Source organism: Euwallacea fornicatus, chromosome 3, assembly GCF_040115645.1.
Source record: "Euwallacea fornicatus isolate EFF26 chromosome 3, ASM4011564v1, whole genome shotgun sequence".
Lineage (NCBI taxonomy): Eukaryota > Metazoa > Arthropoda > Insecta > Coleoptera > Curculionidae > Euwallacea > Euwallacea fornicatus.
Genome location: NC_089543.1, coordinates 6,758,666 through 6,783,703, shown reverse-complemented (window position 1 = coordinate 6,783,703; position 25,038 = coordinate 6,758,666). Strand labels below are relative to the sequence as shown.

Below are 25,038 nucleotides of genomic sequence, written 5' to 3'. Positions count from 1 at the left end.
AGTCATTTCATTCAATTTTAGCATTCGAAATTTTTAATTTGAATAATGAGGAAGGTTCTTGGTACGATTTTTGATTTGCGAAAATGACGAGAAACGAATTGATGTAAATATATTTGTTTATTTGATTGATTAAGGCACAGTACAGTTTTAAAATTTTCTTTACACAAATTTTACATTATGTTAAAGTCATTTTTTTTTATATAAACTCTATTCCAAACGTGAATCGTTATTGAAATACAGGTGGTGTAAGTTTCAGATTTTTACGAGTACAAAGTATATTAATTGGCACCAGCGCTGGTCATCAACTACCATTATGAAGTATATGAATAATATTGATTTTTATATAGTGTAAAACTGATGCAAATGAAAATTGACAAATATTGCCAGCTAATTATATAATATTAGCTTATGTTAATGCAGAAATTAAACGTAGAACTTAGATTATCCAGAGCAATGTGGGGAAACACAAGCTCACTATTTACATAAGGAGTTAATCCTCCATAATATCAGGATTATGCCTATTGCTATTTTGTTATGGTGGGAAAGCCATAGAAATGTATGACAAACGGTTCGTCCGGAGCTCAAATAATGTCGACACGATTAATCGAGGGTTTACTGTTCTTATTTTAAAGAAGGCAACGTTATTTCTTAGTTATGGTTGTTGGTATACATGAATTTAAACATTCTCGAACTTTAGGCCAAATTTCGTCGGAGGTATTTCCTGAAAACTCGTGCAAAATCTTTTTTTTTCTATAAAACTCAATGACTGGGCGTGTTAGTTTCTCGTACTGTTCAAGTCGCTTTTGAACAACATCTGGTTTGTCATCTTCTCTTTGTATTAAAGGTTCACCAGTTACATCGTCTTTTCCCTGAAATAAGAATTTTTGTATTTGTATTTGCGGGATTATTATGATACCACTTACAGCCACTTTAGGGGAATTAAACCCTTCATTGTAAACTCTACCACTAGGCAAATGCACCCATCTTCCTTTGATCCTATCAATAATGACAGAAAACGGTACATCCAAATTTATTGCTATGTTCAAATTGTGTACTTCCCATAGGGCTTTTGCCTGTGCCAGTGTTCTAGGGAAGCCTAAAAAGAAAATTAGCAGAATAATAGTTTAATTATTGATAATTATAGGCATTTTGAGAGTTTTTTCAGGTCAGTCATCATGACTGACCTCTACTTACCATCAAGGAGCCAACATGGGGGAACTTTATCCAACTCCTTAGAAATAAACTTAATCATCACCTCATCGGGGACAAGTTTCCCTTCTTTTATATACTTTTGAGCTTCCAGGCCAATGGCTAAAATAAATAAATATTTTATGTATGGTAAATGTAAAGAGTAATTGATAGCCTTATAGGCTTTTTTAGAAAGTTCCTCAGGTTAACTGAGTCACAACTAAACTTGGGTATATTTGTTTACTGTAAATGCAAAATGTGTGGAGTTGACTAAGTTACGGTTACTAACAGTAAAGCTGGGTTATGGAAAGCTACTGTAAGAAATTGCATGCTGTGCAACTATGGACCGTTTATATTAATTATGTGAATGTGTCAACAATAATCTTCTATACTAAAGCCCTTGACAACAAACACAGAATTCCATGATAAGGACAACGAAAGTTCACATTATACACACATTACTCGTGTATTAATTATACAAGTACTTACGAGTTTTGGACTGAATATTTTTTCTCAACTGATCGCCACTGGAAACATGTTCTAAATAAAAAGTATTGACTATTCGAGCAGATATTGTACCTTTCCCTGATGCAGGGGCTCCCAAAATTAAAGATTTAAAAAGTTGGGTTGCCATGTCGGTAAACTTAAATTAATAGGTAAAATTGTATCACTTCTAGGTCCAGTAAGTACGATGTTTGTGAATTTTCTAACCTTTGGAGTTTAAACTCTTCTAATTTTGTTTTAAAAAAATTGCATGCCAGATAAAAGTAGAAAATAAAGTAAATGATAAGGTGATGTTCTCGATATCGTGGTAAAACGAAGTACTTATTGGAACCATCTGAAATAGGTAGTCAGCTTTTAAAGTTTATCAAAAATTGTTGTGGTATTGTATTTTTTTTCCTGGATTAGGACCAGGTTATGGATGGACATAGGTCATTGACTAGGACCATCTTGACCTTGGCGATGTTCCAAGCTGATAACAAATTAGCTGGAACACGCATGCGTTTTGTATTTTAGAACTTTAGATTTGGGTTTTGTTCGTTCAGAATGTTCAGAGAATTGAATAGAAAACCCCTCGCGTTATCATCTGTCATTCGACTGTCAACTTTATGGAAAATTGATATGTCGACAGTTTTACCTCCTTACTAGTGATATGTTTTGTTTTCTGTTACCTAAAATTGTTGAAAAACCAAAATTATAATAACAATGAATGATTCCTATTCAATTTGGAATATATTCAATATTGTAGATAACGGCATTAAGATAGTCTAATCTTCCAGATGAGTTGGATACATATCGCCTGTTTAACAAATGGTTCATAACTTTTAAGGTAATAAAATACATATGTAAAACATTACTCATCTTATTTGAACGCAATTTTGATTCCATAAAGCCTGAATCATGGAAGGATCGAATAGAACTGATTCTAGGAATAGGGATATTGATTGGTCAAAGTATGGTTTGGGCAATGAAGCTGCTCAAAGGGTAAGAGCCAATACAAGTGGATTTGTAGATCTATCCAGTGGTGGGCATTATGCTGCAGGTGGACACCAGGCTTCTGGTGCCAATGAACTGTTTGCTGAGGAACAGGTAAATATGTTTAAGAAAGTTAGAGTGAAAAATGTAGATCCTTGGTGAGTTGTATTACAACTTAAGCTCAATTCAGACCAAATTTTAAAGGTATAATGCGATAATTTATAATGCTGCATTAAGAATTTAGCAATAAGCAACCAGTAATAAGATGTAAATTAATTTAATTTCTTATTTGAACATTTGTTGACTTAAGCATGTTTGAGTTTTTTGATAAGTTTAAAATTCTCATCCTTTAGCAGCTTTTCAACGATTCCTTAGTGCTATGGTCATTCTCAATATATCCTATTAAGTAGTTTTAAATGTCAAACAAATTTTTATTTTTTTTAGGGTGACATTCCATGGTGGAAATCAAATTTCTTCATATCCCAACCAGTACTATTTGGCACGTGGGATGGCGTTTTTACTTCTTGTTTGATCAACATTGTGGGTGTCATCGTATTTCTACGATCAGGCTGGATTGTTAGCCAAGCAGGAGTAATAAGTGGGGTCTTAATAGTTTTATCGACAGGTTAATTGTTTAAACCGCCCTTGTAAGTGCAAGCTTATAAAATACATATATTTTTAGTTGCGACTGCATTAATATCAGTATTATCAGCAGTAGGTATATGTGAACGTTGTAGGATAGAAAGTGGTGGTGTCTATTTTGTATTGGGGCATGTGCTAGGATCCAGATTTGGTGGTGCTTTGGGTATACTATACTGCTTTGGCCAGGTAAGTATTTTTCTGACTTGTACTGTAGCAATATTGATGGATTATCTATCAATCTTCAATTTCACTCTTAAGGCAGTAGGGTGTGCATTGAACGTTCTTGGATTTGGGGAATCTATAGCAGAGATGATAGGTTTTAGCGGCTCAGGAACTGCCGTTAGATTAATCGCCATTGGAGCCGTCGTGTTATTAAGCAGTATTAATATAGCCGGAGTAAAATGGGTCATTAAAATTCAATTCGTTTTATTATTAATTTTATTGCTGGCTGGATTAGACTTTATGGTGGGCAGTTTTGTTCATACTGATATAGGTAATATTCTTTCACTACCTGTATATGCCTCCTAAGAAAGCGATCATGTTCTGCCATTGTAGAAAGTGGATTTGATGGCTGGTTGACAAATAACATGCAGCTAAACTTATGGCCCAATTACACCGATGGATATTCAATGTTTGCCGTATTCGGAGTATTCTTTCCCACGATAACCGGGATATTGGCTGGAATTAATATGAGTGGCGATCTCAAAGCGCCGTCGACAAACATACCAAATGGCACATTGGCAGCAATCAGTTTCGCCACATTCTTATATCTAGTTTTTATTTTGTTTTTGGGTGCCACTTGCACAAGACATGTGTTGAAAAACGATTATATGATCGCAGCCAAAGTATCAGCAATAGGGGTCCTTTTTCTAGCTGGTTTATATGTGTCTTCTATGTCTAGTTGTTTAGGTGCCATGTACGGCACGCCTAGAGTTTTACAGTCTATTGCGTTGGAAAATGTGATACCAGGAATAGGAATTTTGGGAATGGGGGTAAGATACGAACTTACAACTGTGTCTATTTTGGGGATAAAGGTGTATCCAAGGAGATTAAGAAACATTTCAAATTTAGTATTAGCAACTGCTTAAAATACTTCTAAATAGTGACATTGCTCAGATTTTTGTCTATAAGCGATGTCTGTTGTTATGCCATTGTTTGGTTCATGTTAGAATTTTGCAATTTCAATTTGTCCTAATGAATGGGATGCTCTGAGAGATACACCTTCAAACCTGAGATTCAAGCAATACATTCAAATGGAACCCAAGGAGAAATTCGATTTTAGAGGGGCCCAAACAAAGTCCCTCTCTACTCGATGGCCGTGGTGGCAGCAGTTTCGTTTGCATTTATTATGATAGGAAACATTAATACTTTGGCTCCGATTGTTACAATGCCTTATTTAATAACATATGCCTGTATCGACTATTCATACTTTGCCTTGGCTCAAACTTTTGATATAGAGCATCAAAGAGAGCAAAGGTTTCATAGGCCAAAAGTTCATACTGCAGTGAATGTAGATGATGACAACGACTTAGATAGACTATTTCCTGAGCGCACAAGACATAAGAATTTAAGGGTAAGTTGTAGGAATTATAAATATTTGAAGAGAAAAGTGAGATAAATTTTTTCTTTTTTTGTGATCAAGGGTGAATCGAATTCAAATTCTCAGTCTAGTCCGATAGAAAATTCTGAAATGACCCCAATAGCACCTAAAAACCATATACATTCAAAGCAAAAGAATTGGTATTCTAATTTATGTAACAGATGGTTGTCACTAATCGGGGTAAGTGCTGGTCATAAAAATGTTTCGTAAAGTTTATATTATGTTCTTTTGTAGGCATTAATAAAAATAATTATAATGTTCTTAGTGAATTGGGTATATGCTGTAGCCTCTATAAGCGTTGTATTTTTAATCTGGCTGTACATTGGAACAGCAAACCCTGCAGTTAAGCCGGGCTTAGCTAGCGAATTTCACTTCTTGCGATGGTTTAAAACGGTACTGTTAAGGTGTTTTGGGTAAGGAAAAAATCTATCAATTGTACTGAATATGTTTATTAGTAGTTAATCCAAATCGAGTAAAAACAAAGTGCTGCTCGATATGCATAAGCATATCGATATTTTTCATTTCTTATGTTTCGCTTTGAACAGGCATTTTTAATTTTATAGGAGAAGAGTTGTCGACTATGAGCAGATCGTGGTAACGCCAGTGCATCCGGGGATGGACGTATCTACCGCACAATTAAACGAAGACAATGAAGATTTTTCAAACAGAAGAAGATATCATCAATCAGCGACTGTTTCGGGACATACGGTTGACTTGGACGATTAAATTTAATATCATTTATATTTTGAAATGTGTATTTTGTTAACCTTATATGAAATTAATATATTTAACTAATTTTTTAGATAAGGATCATTAATATCAAATATTTGACCGATAATTCGATTTTGCCCGGCGTGTTTGACTGATAATTGACCGATAATTCGATTTTGCCCGGCGTGTTTGACTGATAATTGACCAATAATTCGATTTCGTCCGGCGCGTTTGACTGATAATTGACCGATAATTTGACTCTGCCCCGCGCATTTAAGCGATAATTGACCGATAACTCAATTTTGTCCCGCGCGTTTGACTGATAATTGACCGATAATTTGACTTTGTCCCGCGCGTTTAAGCGATAATTGACCGATAACACAATTTTGTCCCGCGCGTTTAAGCGATAATTGACCGATAATTCAATTTTGTCCCGCGCGTTTAAGCGATAATTGACCGATATTTCAATTTTGTCCCGCACGTTTAAGCGATAATTGACCGATAATTCCATTTTGTCCCACACGTTTAAGCGATAATTGACCGATAACTCAGTTTAGTCCGGCGCGTTTGACTGATAATTGACCGATAATTCGATTTTGTCCGGCGCGTTTGACTGATAATTGACCGATAATTTGACTTTGTCCCGCGCGTTTGACTGATAATTGACCGATAATTCAATTTTGTCCCGCGCATTTAAGCGATAATTGACCGATAACTCAGTTTTGCCCGGCGTGTTTGACTGATGTTTGACCGATAATTCAATTTTGTCCGGCGTGTTTGACTGATGATTGACCGATAATTCGATTTTGTCCGGCGCGTTTGACTGATAATTGACCGATAATTTGATTTTGTCCGGCGCATTTGACTGATAATTGACCGATAATTTGACTTTGTCCCGCGCGTTTAAGCGATAATTGACCGATAACTTAATTTTGTCCCGCGCGTTTGACTGATAATTGACCGATAATTTGACTATCCCGCGCGTTTAAGTGATGATTGATAATAAGAATGAAATAAAACACTATGTTATATTAAGTCTTTTATTGAATTAACTAAAATAACCGAGGTATACATTACCAAGATTACGTTTTGAAATTATTATTTAAATTCGGTCACAAATCATTTATATCCACGCCAACGTAAATAAAAATGAATAAAGTGTGCAAGCTATGCAAATCGAAAGTACAACAGTTACAAATTTCAAAAAATAACTCTTATAGCCATATTAAGTTTTTACAAAACTCTTTGTAACAAGATCCAAAACCCACCGTTGGCCAGACCTTAAAACTTTTAAAAAACAAATCTATCACAATTGAAAACGCTTAAATAATAAACTATCTATTTTCCTCAGAACAGGGTTCCCTGGTTTGGTCTTTGCGATTCGCCTCTGCTCTGCGTTTCGCGTTTTGGTTGTCTTGCCTAGCTCGCCCACGTAGTACAGTACTGCTCGTGCGTTGCGGAGGTTTAATTTCTTCTTCTTCTGCGGAATCGGGCCCAGCAGTTCGACTAGATTCAATTAACTTATTGAATTTCCGTTGACAACTTTCTTCTTCGGATACAGTGGACATTGTTGAAAGAAGTAATTCTTGAACGAAACCACAACGTTCTTGTCGTTCTTCCGTGACAGTGGAATTTAAAGAAACTTCTTCCAACAAACCTGAAAAGTCGCAAAAATGTATAAGAAATCCTGTAGCATTTCTACATACGAACAGTCGTGGGATTCTACAGAAATCTTTTTTTTAATCCGATTGTATGATTAACTCACCAGATAGCAAAAATTGTGAATTAAGTCCCTGAGTAGGTACTGGAGGAGTATTATTCGCAGGTTGAACCAACACAGGAGAGGCGTTGAGCAAAATTGTCGAAGTTCCAAAGTTTGAAGTATGGGCTTCCCTCAAAGTTTGACTCTGAGTTGGGCGTCTAGGAAAACGTTCCAAATTCTGCCTAGCCGCATTCACCTGTTGCCGCTCCAACTGTAACTGCATCTGAAGTTGTTGCAATTGAGTCGGGGAACTGTTTGAAGTCGTACTGGTGGAACGTCGTACCCCTTGGAAAATATTCTAAATTGGGTATCTCGAAGCCAGTATTTACCGGAATTTTTACCTGAAAGCTGCGAAAGAAGTTCCGCGATTGGATCAACAGCTTCACGACCTGATGGGCTCAAAGATGAAAATCCGCTTGAGCTGAAAACACTAAATCTCTATCTTTACGCGGGACAGAATAATTTTGTTACATCTCTCACCAGGAAAAACTGACATATATGAAACAACCAGGGCTTAATGGTAAAAAAAAAAGCCAAAAAAATAATCTGTGCAAAAGAAACAACATACCTAAAGTGCATGTTGGATCTACGAGGCCTTAAAGAGTTTGCTCCTCTACCAGTCCCAGTATGGGAAGTCGAAGTATGGGGAATGCGTCTTACGTTATGGCGCGTTGCAACAGGCTCATCCAAAAAAGAAATCAGGTCGCGAGGACCAGAGCGATGCTCTAAGGTTAAATGACCAGCAAAGTCATCCGTCATAAGATTTGGATCACCACCTGGCATTGCAGCACAAAGAGGGCATACCTAGATGTAAATAATTATCTGTTTAGTTACCGAGTGCAAAAAAAAGCCAATAGATCTGCAAATAAGCATACAACCAGTTTTCCAAGAATATGAATATATTATGGCCACTGGTATTTTGTTACACGACGTTTTCATCATCAAACATAGCCTTATATACATTACCACTTCAAATGTTGTATCTTGATGCTCTGCAGTTACATGCTCTTGAAGAGTAACATCTGTAAATCCCATACGTGAGCAATAAGGACAAGTATAAGATTGGGGCATTTCCAAGGTGCTTATCGCTTCGCCCCCGTAATAGACATCTTGAAAGAAAGAAGGAAACTTAATAGAAATGGGATATGAAGAAACTTTGAGGACAGAAATAAAAAACTCTTTAAGATTGAACGATACACAGAATAACTGGCCATTAATTGCTCAAATATAATTTGTGAAAGACACTTAACAAGTACATTCTGTTGAAGGTGCCTATTAGGGGAGCGGTTTGGGTAGTTACGAGTAAAAAAATTGGTCTTAATGATGACACCTAAAGTGACTGACTTTCCTATCTGTGCTGCTCAATCTTTGGAAAATGGGTATTGGACAACTATAAAGAGATTTGCATCTGGTAGGAATAATGTACAACTGCATAATGATTTATTAAAAAAACCCAGTTATAACTTCTTGACGTACCTTACGCATCACTACATTCCGGAGTGCCTAAAATTCGTACTTACCAAAATCAGATCTCGTCAAAATACATTGCATAGGATGATCAGTAGTGTGGCGAGTGTTGGTTGCACCAGACTCGTAGCAAACAGCGCACAAATCATAATCGTAGCACACTAAACATTTATACCTGCGGCCCCTAAAGTTACCTTTTAAACAGGAATCACAGCTAACACCTGAAAAAATAGCAATGAGGTATGACCTCTTTTTTTTGGCCTGACTTGCCTTCATGTCGGCTCATTTTTCTTACTGGAAATAGAACCTCAAAAAGCAGTTTTAGGGCATCATTATCCCGCAATAGTAGGGAAAATTACAAAATATAATAATAATGAAAAGCGATTGCCTAAAATCAGTGAAATCTAAAATTTCATTTATATGGAATAAATGTCAGTGCTCAATCGGGAGCTTTGACAATGACAGATTATTTGTCAACGTCACGATGACTTTGACTAGGTTTATTCTATTGCTTAGCATACTCCCGCTACACTGCAGAGTAAAAAGTGCAGGACTCTACTAGTCTCACTCAACACTGCGCACCACACATATACAATACCTGTAAAGAGATTGCTTCGGATAGCCATTTGAAAGTGCTCTTTATTTTCGAGTTCCGATTGCAAAATTTTGGGGCAATAAAAGGAGATTTGATCCTTCGAAAAAATGTCACCCTGTGGATTTTCGGTTTGGCTCCATGAGTCGGTTCACGTCGTTTTTTTTTTTTAAACATGTCCATATTTGGTGACCATTTATCGAGTTTTTGCGATAATTGTAATATTACCTTACAAAGTACACAAAAGTGTCCATTTAGAAATTCGAAATGAACGCGATCGAATTAAGCGTTGTCATTTTCTTGTTTCATTTGTGGCTACGTTCAATAGACATTCTATGAAAGGCATCACATGTATCCCAAATTGAGATCAAACAATAACCTGATTAGTATTGCGTGCTGAGAGCTAATAAGTTATTCTGTTACAACTTTTGCCCTCATAATAACGAAGTGCTTAATGACTACTCGGAATAACTTATCGGATTAGCTAGGACTCACTTATTAAAAATTAAAATTTTAAAAGCTCCCTCTCTATTCAGCGCTTCCTCCATAACTTTATCCCCTTTGCCAACAAATATATTCTTGAATCAAGAATAGTTTTCGGCTTCAAAAACTTTCAACTATAATTAATTGAGGTTTTTTTTCGTGTTATTTAGGCAATTGGGTCTCCATGGGGTTTTCAAATCAACAAATCGATATACTTAAGTAAACAGTTGTGACATAAATTCCTCTCTCAGCAAAATCGCAAATTTTGATAAGGGTCTAGCCGGACTATTTACTTTGGATCCCATTGAATTTTTTCTCCTAATAGTTCTAGAGTTAATGGTTTTTCTTTGTACTTTACACCCGATAAAATTTGTCACTTTTCGCTCGTTTACCGTCCCGATTTGACACAACGGTTATTAATGATTTTTACAAATCTTTCAGTCGATGCATTTTAGTTGAAAGTTTGCACAATGTGTGACGGTTAACCATTGTCGGCTAATTACTTCTACTAACTGGGTAATTTCTGCCACATTTAGCTATGTGACGACTTCATATTGCACTGTTTTACAGCCGCCTTTAAATCTCAAATTTTACACGTATCTTAAACAGGTAAAATAAATAATAAAAATTAAATCGACAAAACTTTACCTAAAACGGAAATTCATAAAAGGCCAACGTCTCGAAAAATTTTTTTTTTGAAATTTCCGTGGAATTACCGTGAAAGTATTTAATGATAAGCACAAGCATGGTGAATAGAAATGCTACACTCAATCATCCGATTCCATCCCAATTAAAGTGAACCCAAATCAGTAAATATCTAGAACACAGTGACGTAACGCATGGCAGTAAGCTTTTTATATCCCAAATCTTTAATAAAATAAATTGACCCTTAATTGACATCAATTAAAGTCTAGAAAAGACAAGTAAGTACGTACTATGTTACAGACTTTAATAACTAAGCAAAATAACAATCGTCTTGGCGCCTTTCGCCTTGGGACAATTTTTATTTTTAATTGTTTGAACAACAGTGGGATATTGTTTGGAAATACGATATTTGAAGGCCAGGGATTTTGATTAACCTTTCCTTACGATTTGAGTAGGCACCGGGCATTTAAAAAAAGTAAGCATGTAGTTGATTCGATTTTGTGCAGGTAAACGACTCCACTTCGGTCTAAGTGTCAACCAATGGTGGAAGTCAGAGGATACAAGTTCAAGTCAGGTCAATTGCACTATAAGGGGTCAATGAAGAAAAAAAAAGAATAAAAAGAGGTTAATTTATAAGAAAAATAGCAAAGAATTTGATAAATAATAGCGGAGCACAATGGCCAATTGAATGTAATGAGGCAGCAAGACAACAAATCCAAAAGCTACCAGGTGGGGTAACGACACTATCATGCTCGACGTGAACCAAATAGGTACAATCGGAATATCAACTTCAACAGCGTCATCAACGTAATGCAGTACCCTGTGTTTGTGAATGACCTTTTGTATCGTTATACCCCTCTCTGCAATTTTCTAGATTTAGAATAGCTGTAGCTATGAGGTTGAGAGCCCCCATCAGCGGCAAAGTAAACCGTTAAAACCCTAACTACAAACAACAAATGATGTAAGAAGGGTGTGACACGTCGGGAAAAACGCCCCAAATTTCCAAAGGGACAGACAGATAAAAAACACACTTCTTCAATTCCTGCAAATTTATAGAAAAGGGAAGTCCTGTTGCGGTGACACGTGACAATTTGCTCTTCCGCTCCTTGAGAGCTTGTCACTTCTAATCTGTATTGCCTTATTGAGGGAAACCTCCCGAAAATATGTATCCGAGAATATAATCAGCATAATAATGTTCTTTTTGCTGTTTAGTTTGAAACATGAGACATGACACACACGAGAAAAGCCGCAGGAAAAATTAATGTTTTCTTCTCAAAAGAGACGTCTAATTTCGCTAGCGTGGTGATCGGCAATGATAGAGTTATTCATTATGAAACTGCCTGTTTTCGATCTGGTCTCTAGATTGTAATAATTGCTAATCTCTCACGAACCAAATATAAATCATTCTGCCTATGATAAAACAACAAGAGCTGAGAAAAAACGAGCTCGTAGTAGATTAAGGACCTTTTGCGAAGCATTCCGCCGTAATTAGTGTGACGGGGTGTTTATTGTTTAGAAACTTCGCACTTTGCTCGGTCGCTTCGACCAGCTGAGCCCTGCTTCTTATTTTATCTCTCTCACCCCCCAATACTATTTTCCAGTGGCGGACGCGTCGAAAAATGAGTTCGTTCTTTGCCCAGGAAATCACCTAGCAATGCAACATTAAAAAATTGACGATGGTTTTGTGTGAAACTCGTCAAAAATCTACCGTATACATACCGAAACAGCAACGATGCTTGCAATCACGATAAAAATGCAGAAAGGCTCCCCGTGTTCTACCTGACAATGTCTCCAAGCACGAATCATTTTCTTCTCGGCACTCAGCGTTTCAGCCCACTAGCACTTCGAGTTGCTTCCACGCAGAAGAAACCACGTCCAACGCCCGCGAAACTCCCGAAAGTTCTTACGCCCGCATTTTTGACTAATTCCATCCACTTTCTTAAGCAATTTCCCCGATTTTTCCTAAAATTTTTGCAGAAAATTCCAATAGCAACTTCAAACTCGCCTCACGCGACAGCAACGGCATTCCAACATGGCGCTCATGAATTTAATTTTTCCGCATCGGCCAATGACAGACCGCTATTTTGACGTCGCAGGCGACTTGACGGAAAGTAAAAATTTCGCATAGCTCTGGAGGTAACGGAGAAACCCCGAACGTTTCGAGGTAATAAAATAAGTTAGTTTCGCACTAAGGAGAGTTAACTACTCGTTATTTGTCTCGTTGATTGTAAATTATGATTAAATCGAACCGAACAAATTGGTCCTCAACGGCGGGAGGCTTCTAGTTTTAACAAAAGGGCTTTAATAATCAGCACATTAGCTCGGTCGTGAATAATAGATTTTCAAATGTTAAAAAGGTCGGAAAAGAACCGGCCTTAATCTCTCGGATAGTGGTCTTCGCCGTCACTGCGTTTACCTTTTGCTCACAATATTTTCAGAATTATTAGGACAAAACTCATTATGGCCTCTGTCCCAGGTGCTTCGGGCTTTTTATAATATGCTTTAATGAGGAATTACAATCAATGCCCAAGGGTTATTCCTGCAAAATAGCCCGCAAAACAGGTTATTAATTCGCAGCCCGAAAAAAGTTAATAAGCGTCCTACATAGAACGCGGAAATGAAATTTTTATCTGTTCGAACCTTGTGGCACCCAACACAAATGTTAGGTATTCCTTGAGTGACACTCTTCGTATGTCTTGTTTTCAATTTAAAAACTGAATTGTGGAGGAAAAAAAAAATCAATGCACGTGTCAAGTTTAAAGCGGTAAACGGCATTGTGTGAGAGGCAGAAGAAGCATTTCTGATTCTTATCAGTGCGTTCCGTTTACTCAATTTTTACGAGCTCGAGTTAATGGGGAAAATAGACATTTTTCGATGCATTCTTTGTGCACGCAGCAATAAAGACGCATCTGTTTATTATACAGAGTATTGCCTGCCTGAACGTACCGGTCGAATTTAAGAGAACGTTCCTCGAGCCGAAACTGCGCAACGAGTTGGCGCAAGCGTTATATGTCCCGAATGAATTTGGCGCCGAAAGGCGAGGTGTTGAAATGAAAAAAAAATTTATTTTTTTTTCAATTTTGTAAAAACTCCTTATGACGCTTATTAGAGTTTATCCAGGAATTTCCGGTCGATTCAGGTTGCTGAACTCTTTGACAAATACTAGGGTTGGTTTTTTTAACATCCTGTATTTCCGAGTTAAAGTGATTCCCCATCTATGTTCATAGAAGGCGTTTTATAATGGTATGTCAAAAATTCAGGGGGTGAATCTGCGGCTGATTAAAAAAAAAAGCTCTTGTGAACACATGTCGGTCTGTTTTCTCTTCCTGTCGGAACGCACGGTTTTCGTAACAAGTTCGTTCCGGGATTAAATATTTTTCTCAAAATTGAGAAGCGTGAAATAGGTGTGGAGACACATCTTTTAAGGGGAAACAATGACATTACCTTCATCAATGGCGTCCACATTGACGTGATCCTGGACGTTATAAACGAAAATAGAGGTGATACGCCGCTGTCTTTTCGAAGAAAATAGTTCTACGAATGCCCTGCACTTGTGTGAAAAGAGGTGCCTCGAATATTTTTCATAACGTTCCGTTTTCGTGGAAAAAATAAAACGTAACAATCTGCAACTGAGAAATTGCATAATTCATTCATCTAACACGATAAAAAATACACCAGGGGCTTTTCAAAGAGTGCGCGGTAATACGTATGCGACAAAGAGCCGAGGCATGCATTGCAGGTGGAGGGCATTTTCGACACCTAATTTATTCTTGTGGTTTTAAAAAATTTTCTCGACGAAAACGATTTACGTTATAAAAAATATTCAAGGGACCGTTTTTTTTTTTTTTACGGGAAGGTGCAGCAGCCCGAAAATGGTTTTTGTTTTTTTAGCGCCCCACCGTATTTTCGGTTCCAAACGTTCAGGGGGCACATCAATGGAGACGCCACGTACACGCTTATCTCACGCGCTCCAATTTTCATAAAAACACGTAATCCCGTAGCGGACTTGTTGGGAAAAAATTGAGAAAAAATATCAATTTTTATCAGCCTGCATTTCGGCCTAAAGGCCAAACCGGACCCACGTTCACATGAACATTTTCCATAGATCGAATCCTCGAATTTTTGACATGCTACCGTGAAATGTCCCGTCCAGACTTTTTGCCAATTTCGACCCGAGAAGATTCCCCCAAAGTTGCCCAGCACACTGAGAAAACACTCTGCATAGTGCAGCTAACAGAATTGCTTCTGGTGCACATTCTGGCCAACTCGAACCTACCTAAAAGATGGGAGTGTCTATTGACATAATTCGGAGCAGCCAATCCAGAAAGGTCACTGGTTACCTTGGAAACAATCCATATAATAAAACTCCTTTACTTTGAGATATATTCTTTATCATTTATCAGCGAGAAGGGACTCCTTCGGTCCTGAATGAAATGTCATGGGGGATAATCGGATGAAAGAAATTCTCCTTAGAAAGGTTTCATTCATTTAGATCTTGCGTGGAAAAAAACTTTCTGAATACTCGCAACTAAATAGTCCGAGTCGCCTGTTTGATTAAATACCGGGCGAATTAGGGTCTTGGAAGCATTCCGAGGAGTTTGCATAAATGATAAGACACCGCAGGTTAGTACGTGCATGCATAGGGATTCTTAATGTTTTTGCATGTTAGGGACGCGGAGATAACTTGAAAAGAAATATAAAAACGAAATTTGGCAACGCTCCCTTCGAGACTCTTGCGAGAGTGTGATAAATACTTAATGACGTTTTAACAAGACCATAATCGAGGTTTCCAGGTTAAAGAGAATTGGGAGTTTAAGCCACAACATTCGAATGCGTTTCGCAATAATTCAATTTTTCTGAACCCTCGCGGAAAAATCACACTCGAAAATTCACGAACGTAACCATCCAGAAATTGACGTTGCCGGCACGGGAAGCACGTCAATTCTTTCGGGCGACTATGTTCAAAAATCACTTTTCGTTTATCCCTTTGTAACATTATTCCGCACGATGAACACGTTGTTTACTGTCGGGCTGACAGTGAATCGTTTAAGAAGCGATATCTCTCCAAAACATGCAAAAAATTTAACGACGGGCCGTTTGCGAAGGTACAACTGATCGGTCGTACCACGTGCATGCGTAGAACGATCGATGCGCGCACGAAACGCATTGGTATACGGTGGTTCCGGATTTGGTCGAGCGGAAGAAAGAAAGAAGAAGCTCCTGGTAAGTTTTTTTGGTAAATGTTTCGTTACAAATTCATTGACGTATCATCCTTAGTAATTTACGTAATGCACTGTCGCATTCAAACAAGTCTGTGTCTATGAAGGTTAGCGACCTCTCCAGTATTATTTTGGGCACTTTGCATCTGATTAACTTGAATTAACTAGTTAAGTTCAAATTTAACGGTTAAAAAAGTCTTCCTCGGCGAGGAAACATTCCCATCTTTGTGCTCGCTTGGGACTCATCCACCGATTCGACGGCCAGTTTCGGCCAGTTGCTCCCTGCCACGATATGGAATGAAATGAAACGACTCTCTATAAATACAGATATTTTATTTAGGTACTAGTTTGTTGGGTATTTAGATTATGTACAGTCCATTTCACTAAATATAAAAAAATCAATAAATATGTAATGTTTCTTGTGGCGCAACTCAATCTTATTTGGCGTCGGCTGGGAACCGCATCACTTACCTAAATGTTTCACATAAGTAGGTTTCGTTTACGTACAAAGTAAGTTTACAGGTTCGTTTGTCTTTTTGGCAAGAATCACACTAATCAAAGTAAATTAATAAGTATAGGCGTACAGGTAAAATTAAATTAGAAATATTGCGGCTACACAGTAAGTATATTTGTGACTAAAATTCATTCGTCAGTGAGTCTAAACTAAGAATGAACACCAAAAGAACTGTTACGTCTATATATTATACGTTTCTGTAAATTCCGCTGAATTACGAATTTTCGATAAATCATCTTGTTACGACGGACGGATGCATTGATGTGATTGAAACTTGAAACAATTGAAACTTGATCTTCCGGGGCAGCCCGTTCATTCTTATCCAGAACAAACTGCGCATGTGGTGCACACAAAAACAAAACAGAAAATTAACGTGCGTAAAGTCATTGTGAAATAAAAACAAAACAATTCATAAGTACTTACACAATAAAATAATTTGCTATTTTATAGGAATAGTACAGTTCCATTGAAAACGCAGTAAAAAGGTTAAATTTATTGGCCACCAACCAATAGCGATATTGCATTTGCACAATAACAACGTAGAGAGGAAGTAACAACAATAATAAACACGTACAAAATTCGATATCAAAAAGGGAGAAGTGAAAAAATCTGAAAAATCATTATAAAAACAACTGTACAAAAGTAGTAAAAAAGACAACTGCTTTCAGCTTACCGGAACCTCTCCGAATCGGCTGTGGATAATCACTTTCTCAGTTTTGCGAACAACGGAATAACACTTATTGCTTCAATAATAGGACATTTAAGTAAATTGCGACTACATAAAGTGACTGAAACGAAGTATAAAGTGACTGGCGCAGACCGTCAAATTATCAGCTAATTTATAGACCTGCGCTTCGGTAATAATAGAGAGCTCTTTGTGACGAATATCACACGTATTTAAAGGGCGGTCAAACTTACGCTGTTTCGACAGGAAACTCTTAATTCCAGAGTAGACAAGGAAAAACTGATATAAGTGTCAGAAACTGTCGCTGGTTTTCACATCGGTGCCGCCATCTCTCGTTTCCGTGCGCGAACTTTACGTGGAAACTCGGAATTTTTGCCAACTTCGGAAATATTTCTACTATTTATTTAATTCTAAAAAGGCACTGTTTCGAGGACATTCCAGTGGTGTAGAAAACCTTTTTGTTTATTTTTTAATCTCGACCATAATCGACCGTGATCTCTATCCTAGCTTCGTGGCAAGTCGATCACAAAACCTTGAACGCCTGTCTACACACATACAGGGTGTGTTAAAGGACACCCCGTATATTTGCACGGGTAATTGGTAGGTCTTGAAAATGTTTGAAATTTTGTGAAATAATAGTATCGGTAATATGATAGTTTGTGAAAAATAATATCTGTAAAATAAGCAAGAAAGTTCGCCCCGTATCTCTGAGCGAGCTTCTACTAACTAAAGTTCCTGAAAATTTGAGCTCATAGATCTTACATCAGCTTATCTCTAGAAACTGTGGAAATAGACGTTTCCTGTGCGTCTTTTAAGTATTGTTAATTATTGCTGGTTGGATACACTGACAGTGGGGTCTGCGGCACTTGACAAATTTTCTGAGATCTCTGTCAGGTGCTGCGCCAACCCGTAACAGAAGTCAAAAGAACTTTCTAATTAACACGCAGGAAGTCTTTGGTTTCTAGTTCATTCGGTTTAGTATGCATTTAGACAGTTTCGAAACTGAAGATGGGTTCAATATGTTTACCAACAATGTACTGAATGTTTCGTGAGAATGCGCAATTTTAAACCCAATCGAAAGCTTGACATTTAAATAAATATACAGCAGCCTGCCCGTTTCTCATAATATATTTCGAATATGACTTCTGTCATAAGTAGTCCTAGTTAGCCAATACATCAATATTTACACTTTACACAGAGTTACCATAAATATATTATATTAACATAGTTATTCCCGAATAGGTTTAATGTAATCTAGATAAGCTACATTTGCCGAAATCGTTAACACATTAACACAAACCGAATTGCTAATACTCGTATGTGTACACGTTGCGTCGGAGACGAAGATATGCCGCCTAGATTCCCTCGGAATTTCACTACTGAGCTAAGGTCGGGGCTCGGTCCGCGCGCCCGCGCAGCACCTCCAGATAATTCGTCAGGTCAAATACGAGGCGGCGTCGATCCAGTACGCGTTTTTCAAATTTTTGAGTTCTAATCTAGAAAATCGACTCGAGAATCGCGTTTAAGTCCGTATCTCGGGAATCGAGGGAGAGATGCCAACGACGATCGAGCTTATTTCGAGCGTTCAGCTACCCCTAAAGGGCTCGTGTTTTTATCTGGTTTTAACCAAAGAAATCCTGGAAGGTGAGGTCTTGACTCTCGCGTTATTTGCTCTTTTGAAACTATCGGTGTGTGCCCAAATGAATTCTCAATTGGCGGAACACCGTGCCAGGGCTGAAAGTTGCCGCGTTTCTAGGTTGGTGTTTTGGAGAACTCAACGAGACTGCCGGCGAACTCGGTTTTAACCAGCGCTACTCGGCAAATCAACAGTTTCCCACGTAGCACCAGATGTCAGAAACTGACGGAAATCATAGGTCTTTTTGTTTAAAAAAGCTTCGCATGCGTAATCCATGCGTGACTAGACATTGATAAGAACAATATGGGAGAGAAATGAGAGCAGTTAACTATTTCGCCTGTTTTCATTTAAGAGCAGATTTCCGCGTTGGTAAGTGGCACGTAGCGCTTGTAGCCTCGCCGCAAGACGCGAACGTTCAGGCCGAGTCCATTCTCGCGCATGATCACTCCGCGTCGTGGGTATTTCCAGTGAGGTAAAATGAAGGTTTCACAAAAACATATTACGTTTCCGCCCCGCACGTACACATATGAGTTTAATTGAAATTTATCAAAAAAAAAAAAAAAAAAAAAAAATCGATTGCACGTCGGTGAGAACAAAAATGTTTCGTGCTCCTGAGACAGTTCAGGCAGTTTGAGTAATTTGCTTCTTCAGGAAAAACCATTTAACATGCAATTTTGCGTCACTGTACTTATAACATGTTTAGTGATATAATTTAATTTTGATAAAAAGGAACATCAAATTCACTGGCTATTACGCAGTCTCTCTATTAATAAAACTGATATCAACATTATAACAACTCAATTCTGATATGTGAACTTTTGAAACATCACAGAGTGTCTCATTCATGCGATTGTCTCTTTATTCACATATATAACGAACAACATTAACAGACAATAAACATTGACTAGCAGAACTAGTACAATTTTAAATATCACATATACGGCCACGAAAATGAGCTACCAGATAAGAGCATATCTCTTATAAGAGTTTCTATAGGCGTTTTCCCCACCAGCCTAACGAAAAATAGCTGCTCTATGACAGCCGAGCTGACAGTCCTTAAACTAGGCAACCTCAATAACAACTTTCCGAACCTGGTGGGCTGGTTTGGATATTGCGTCCTACAATACTCTTCTAACGCGCACTGGGACTTTTCCTGGATCGATTCTATTTGAGCCACGTCACTTAGACCACACGCATCTGAAACAAATAAAATCACGATGTTAAAAATTGTTACGTTTTAAACGTAAAATGTTTCCTGGACACGCGTGCGGCACCACGCCGCCATCTCAGTTACGTCATCCAGCAACTCCGATGTGTTAAATGGGACGCTCTGTATGTTATTTCAGTTTCGCCATTTCCTTTTGATCGTTTCTGCCCAATGATTCCTGTCTCTATCGGTTTTCCAATTGGATTGTTTTCGCATTTTTGCCGAAGGTGATTCTGAAATGCCGTGACGAACGCAAATAAACCGCCGTTGATCGCTTGCGCCTTTTACCGAAAGTTCCCGGGCCCCAATTGAAAATGATGGTCGAGCCGAGACTTCCTTATTTCAACAATCTGCAGATTTCTCCTATTATCCTGTTTGGGAACAAGGACTCACACACAAGTCCGGGCGAGATGACTGCGCACGATCTTCAGTCAAAGCTCACCGACGGGATTTCGATGAGGTCTCCAAGCGGGCCCGATGAAACTGCTCATCGCCCCAAAGCTTCAAAGATCACTTGGAAAATGTCTCTTGACGAGGACGATCCAAGGAAGTCACTGCCGTTTTCGATTGCGGAGGAGCCAGGTTTTGAGAAAGGTCTCGGTTCGACGCTTAACTAGTTAAGCCCCCTGGCAAACACGTGTCAAATCGCAGCTGCAGTCTTCAAAATTGCGGTCTAGCTGATTATTTTTATTAAAAAAAATCAAATATCGTGTGAATAGTTATCGAAGCAATTTCATCTAGGAAACAATAGAGGAAACTTATTCATCGTGTTACGCGAGATAAAACTAAGGCCGTGACATAAACTGAAAGAGTCGAGGATGGACCTGAGCTAAATAATAGACGACCATGGCATGCGGGTACAATGGTGACCAGCCCGAATACAATTTCAATAATGCATTTGTTTATCAGGACCGTTATCTTTGTAATGAAAGTGCAAGACAATACGTTTATTGTAACACCAGCCCCTGTCACCATATCTAGAATTTGCTGCCACTGTTAAGTTTAGTATCTCAAGTTCTCGAAGACTATACAGGGTGTCCCCGAGGCGTTGGTGTCGATGGGCACGGCGTGCGAAGGGGTAAAAGAGCGGAGCGGCTCAGCTTTTTTTGTTTCCGCGAGCTCTCCTGCGTCAAAAAGGCATGGGAAAAAACCATCTGCATAAGGAGGCAGTAGCGGTGCGGATACGTTAAATGGAACACCCTGTATATCGTCTCATCTTTAGGTTCGCTGTTTCATTTTGATCGTCTCTGCTTAATGATTTCCGCGTCTGTACCCTATCGGTTTTCGAAATATCGACTAAAGCTCTTGCGTTTTTGGTCGAAATCGGGCCCCCGGAATAGGCCCTGTTATCAGGGGATTTGAATCTATAAAAATAGGAAAAGTATTTTATATTTATGTTAAATGTAACGCCGCGTACAGAGTGTGTCATCGAAAATTTTGCACCTGGCCTATTTTGAACTACAACCAAATATTAGAAATTGTCGCCGTAAGTCGCTTTTGCCTTCGGGGGTTACGTTTCGCCCTTAAATGCAGATTCACCGAAACAACCCCCTTTGCGGAGAGGTATTTAACTTTCAAATCTTAAACGGCTTATTTTCGATTTTGGGTCCATTGAAATATGATGAATATTCGTTAAAAAAAAAAAAAAAAAAGAATGAAATTCTTTGAAATTTTCATTTAAATTGTACTACCGCCAGATAAATCCGAAAAAAAAGGGATGATCGTAGATGCAAATTTAATGAATCATAAGTTGGGTGGCTTCGTGCATAATCACCTCAAACGTCTTTTGTAGTTTCCCTGGCCTGCGTCCCCTTTGAAATTTGCGTATTACGTTGGCTCATTGTTCAACAGGTAATTTTAAATTAGAGAAACGGAAAAACATACTGAGAATCGGAAAATGGAAACCTTTTCAAAGGAGGTGTCGCTCGGCCCGTGGTATCGTTCGAAGTTCTGGAGATCGCTGATACCCCTGCGAAGGGGGCCGTTTCGGTTAAAACCGCGTTTAACGCTAAGACGTGCCCCCCTCGTAAACAAAATCGACGCGACACGGCAATTTCTACTATTTCGATCGCGGTTGAAATTAAGCCGCGTGCAAAGCTACCAATGGCACACCCTGTATAATGGCAAAATGAACTAAAAGACAAGTAAATTTCCTTTAAAACGATGAGTCATGTCAATAACCTGAACTAACCCGCGCCGGCATATTTCTCTAATAAATGCCGTTTTGCGTCGCACTTCTTCATGTGGGATTATTTAGGTATTTTTTCCTTGACGCGGCCGTGGACCGCCGTGACGTATGTAAACAAACAATTGTGAATCATTTGCAGGTCGTATCGAAGGTCGTTGGGACAAATGGCGATCGACCCGAGATTTCCGTATTCGACAAGTAAATGACAGCGGCTCGAATTTTGGCCAGCGGCGCGCGACGGCAGTTGGCTTCCGTGCGAGCAATCGTCGTTTCAAAATCCGTCTTATCACTCGTTGTAATTTTCTAAATTCCATTATCGACACCGTGTACTAAAACGATCCAATAATTCACTTCTACGCAATTATGAGCGTGCAATCTGTCGTTCTGGGTGACAGCGACACACAATAACATGCACTTTTTAGGGAAGCAAGGAAAGTTCCCTTTCTGGGTTATAAATCGCATCATATACCACAGCAAACTGCGGGGCATATTATATTTGAGCGTAATGCAATATAAGTGTTACACCCAGGGATATATGGAAATCGAATTAAGTGCCAAAATGGATTTCATTTCTTTTTGGCGGAGTATGCAGCATATGGTGACATTTTCTGATTATATTCGACATTTAAAAAATGTTCGACTGTCTGGCTTTTACCTCGGAAGTTGGAAAGGTCAAAAGGGGTTAATTGATACTATTTACGATTTACGGTACTAAGGGGGCCGTTTAGCCCTTAATATTGCTCTGTGTAACCTTTCCGTAGGTCAAGTTTTTGTCTATAAATCAACCGTCGAAAGTATACGCAAACAACTCGGAAAATGCGCCTCCTGGAAGGTGGACGCGACGTGCGACATTTCTTGTTTTCGGTTGCTTCCACGAAACTCGTTTAGTTCAATCTCGTACCGGTTAATTACGTCATAGATGAAACGTCATTGGGCGTCTACCAAAGTGATCCCCAAAAATGAACCACTGTCGGCATTTGGCACCGGCCGAGATTGGCGGGGTACCCTCAGCTAATTAACGCACCGCTCACCCATGGAATAACCCGCTCTTACACAGGGTGTTTTGCGGCCGGGCACCTCGCCGCGGCCCGACACCATCCGCAGCAGAATCTCTGATTAGCACTTTTTGCCAAGTTTCCTTCCGGCCGCGTCTTCTGAGAGACCCCGCGTGTGACAAGTCGAAATTTTGGGGGTGCGACTTCTGGCGTAGGGCGCTCAAGTCGAAATTTACTGCTCTTTTAAGAAGAGGAGAATTCGACTGAGGCTCTGTAATGGATATCGCATTACTGAGCATAAATAAACTGTAACCAATCTCTAATCGCGGTCCATATCGATATCGTGCAGCTGTTAAACGCGTTACATTGATGTAGACATATAGATTTTTGTAATTTGTTGGGAAATTTCACGCCCCGTTTAAGAAATCCGATATATTATGTGGATTTCAGAAGGTCTTGAATGAGTTCCCCGCCTCTCGAGATACAAAAAGGTGAAGAAATGGTCAATAATAAGCCCCGACTAAATACCTTTGGTCCAGATGTTTGTCGAAAAGATATTGCTTTGGGTAAAAATGGCAGAGGCGTGTTCTCGGTTTGGATTTATTCGGATTAACCGAGTCCGCATCTTTTACCGTTTACCAGGTCCCCGTGCTGGACGTCCTTACCTCGGACGCGGGGTAATTACGGGTATTTGATAACGACGTAATAGAATTAGGATGCTTTAAAAGCTTTAAAAATTTTCATCTTAGTCGGGCCGCGCTTGAAACCGACCAAGATTTAAAAAACCGGAACGTTAACCCTTTGCTGATTTAATTTTTAATGTCGCTTTCAGGGCCGTAAAAGCAAAAGTTGCCCAAAATTGCTTTTATTGCTCTCATTTTTGACTTAAAATCTTTCGCTAAATTTAAGTAATATCGGGGGATTCTTATTAAACGACACCGAGACAAGCACTAAAAAATACATAAAAATCAGCAACTAGGATCAAACACGACTCAATTTTGTATAAGGGCATTAAACTTCAACAGTTATATGGGGTGCACAAGATTAGTTATATACCGTTGGGAGAAGGACAGACAAGGTTCGACTGCGTTACGATTGCTATAAATCTTTGCTAATAGCTCCACAACAATGGCATTGCTAGTCGTCGTGTGGTTTTAGCGGTACGCCTTTTCAATGTAGTCCACCCACATGCTACGTTTACCTAAAACTGTGCCAAATTATATTATTTATTATTGGCTACTTGCCTTTAAAGGTCTGGCCTCTGTGTTCCCTTTTATCGACCGAGTTTAATCGAATTCAAGTCGAACTTGGCTTCGTTGACGCGTCAAAGTTCGACCGTCAACGTCAACGCGACAGCTCGGAGCCGTCGGTGAGGTACGGACGACGACTTTCACTTTGACACGCCTTAATAGGGGACGTCAAAAAAACGACAACGCGGCGAAACTTTCCACGAGTTCGAATTTAAACGAAACGTTATCGAATGAATTTGGAAATTTTCGATAGAGCCTTTATGAAATACGTCGTATCTTAAAACCGACGATTTTTCCCCGAAGCACAACAATCGACGCAATTAGTACAACATGGGAACGACCATCGCCGCAGGTTGAGAAATAAATCAAATTATCACTCGGTCACAGCGAACGGTCCAAAGGGTTCGGTAGAGATAAGATATCAATTTACAAGATCTCAGCACCCCCCGTCCAGCTTTTGCCTAATAAATAAGTACACTAATATCGAAATTCCCGAGGTTTGGGACCAGTTTATTACAACTACCACTATTGATAATATCTTCACATGCATGGGCGTAGAAAGGGGGGATCATTTCCAGCATTCCTGGGGGCACTTTCGCTCGTGCTCCCGTGCAAGACCAGTGCACCTGAGTAGTCACGTTGGATCAGGCCGGTGCGCAACTTCAAGTTTAAACAAATTTCATCAGCGAAAGGCGAAAAAACTCGTCTAAACGAACGCGAGCTTGCCGCCAGTGCCTCTGAAAGGTTTTAAACAATTCCCACATGTCTTCATATTCTG

General features: G+C 38.9%; 4 protein-coding genes across 6 annotated transcripts in view; 1 reads left to right on the top strand and 3 right to left on the bottom strand.

The window, feature by feature from the left end:
- Positions 1–98: 98 nt before the first annotated feature.
- Ak3 (Adenylate kinase 3) lies at positions 99–2,164 on the bottom strand. Of its 2 annotated transcripts, XM_066302400.1 has the most exons (5): positions 1,900–2,164; positions 1,678–1,831; positions 1,195–1,311; positions 924–1,096; positions 99–869 (listed from the first exon to the last, which is right to left on the bottom strand). In XM_066302400.1, exons 2-5 carry the CDS (start codon positions 1,820–1,822, stop codon positions 642–644), a joined length of 663 nt encoding a protein of 220 aa, XP_066158497.1. In that variant the 5' UTR covers positions 1,823–1,831; positions 1,900–2,164; the 3' UTR covers positions 99–641. The 2 variants fall into 2 exon arrangements, with proteins under 2 accessions (XP_066158497.1, XP_066158495.1); XM_066302398.1 differs by having other exon boundaries at positions 1,678–2,163.
- A 144-nt stretch (positions 2,165–2,308) lies between these two features.
- Positions 2,309–5,713, top strand: LOC136350552 (solute carrier family 12 member 8). The gene is made up of 10 exons (XM_066302388.1): positions 2,309–2,518; positions 2,582–2,778; positions 3,109–3,289; positions 3,347–3,492; positions 3,565–3,799; positions 3,862–4,298; positions 4,589–4,879; positions 4,949–5,086; positions 5,141–5,319; positions 5,470–5,713. The coding sequence occupies exons 2-10, from the start codon at positions 2,590–2,592 to the stop codon at positions 5,630–5,632; spliced, it is 1,959 nt and encodes a 652-aa protein (XP_066158485.1). The 5' UTR covers positions 2,309–2,518; positions 2,582–2,589; the 3' UTR covers positions 5,633–5,713.
- A 930-nt stretch (positions 5,714–6,643) lies between these two features.
- On the bottom strand, positions 6,644–9,304 carry LOC136350424 (E3 ubiquitin-protein ligase KCMF1-like). 2 transcript variants are annotated; one of them, XM_066302083.1, is made up of 7 exons: positions 9,117–9,304; positions 8,900–9,067; positions 8,346–8,488; positions 7,948–8,183; positions 7,721–7,809; positions 7,383–7,664; positions 6,644–7,274 (listed from the first exon to the last, which is right to left on the bottom strand). In XM_066302083.1, the coding sequence occupies exons 1-7, from the start codon at positions 9,130–9,132 to the stop codon at positions 6,952–6,954; spliced, it is 1,257 nt and encodes a 418-aa protein (XP_066158180.1). In that variant the 5' UTR covers positions 9,133–9,304; the 3' UTR covers positions 6,644–6,951. The 2 variants fall into 2 exon arrangements, with proteins under 2 accessions (XP_066158180.1, XP_066158181.1); XM_066302084.1 differs by having other exon boundaries at positions 7,721–7,800; positions 9,117–9,303.
- A 6,797-nt stretch (positions 9,305–16,101) lies between these two features.
- The window catches only part of svp (COUP transcription factor 2), a 35,091-nt gene continuing 26,154 nt past the window's right edge, over positions 16,102–25,038 (bottom strand). The window contains exon 6 of the mRNA XM_066302673.1: positions 16,102–19,817. Coding sequence (XP_066158770.1) covers positions 19,552–19,817 — 266 coding nt within the window. The 3' untranslated portion in view covers positions 16,102–19,551. The remainder of the gene's footprint in view (positions 19,818–25,038) is intronic.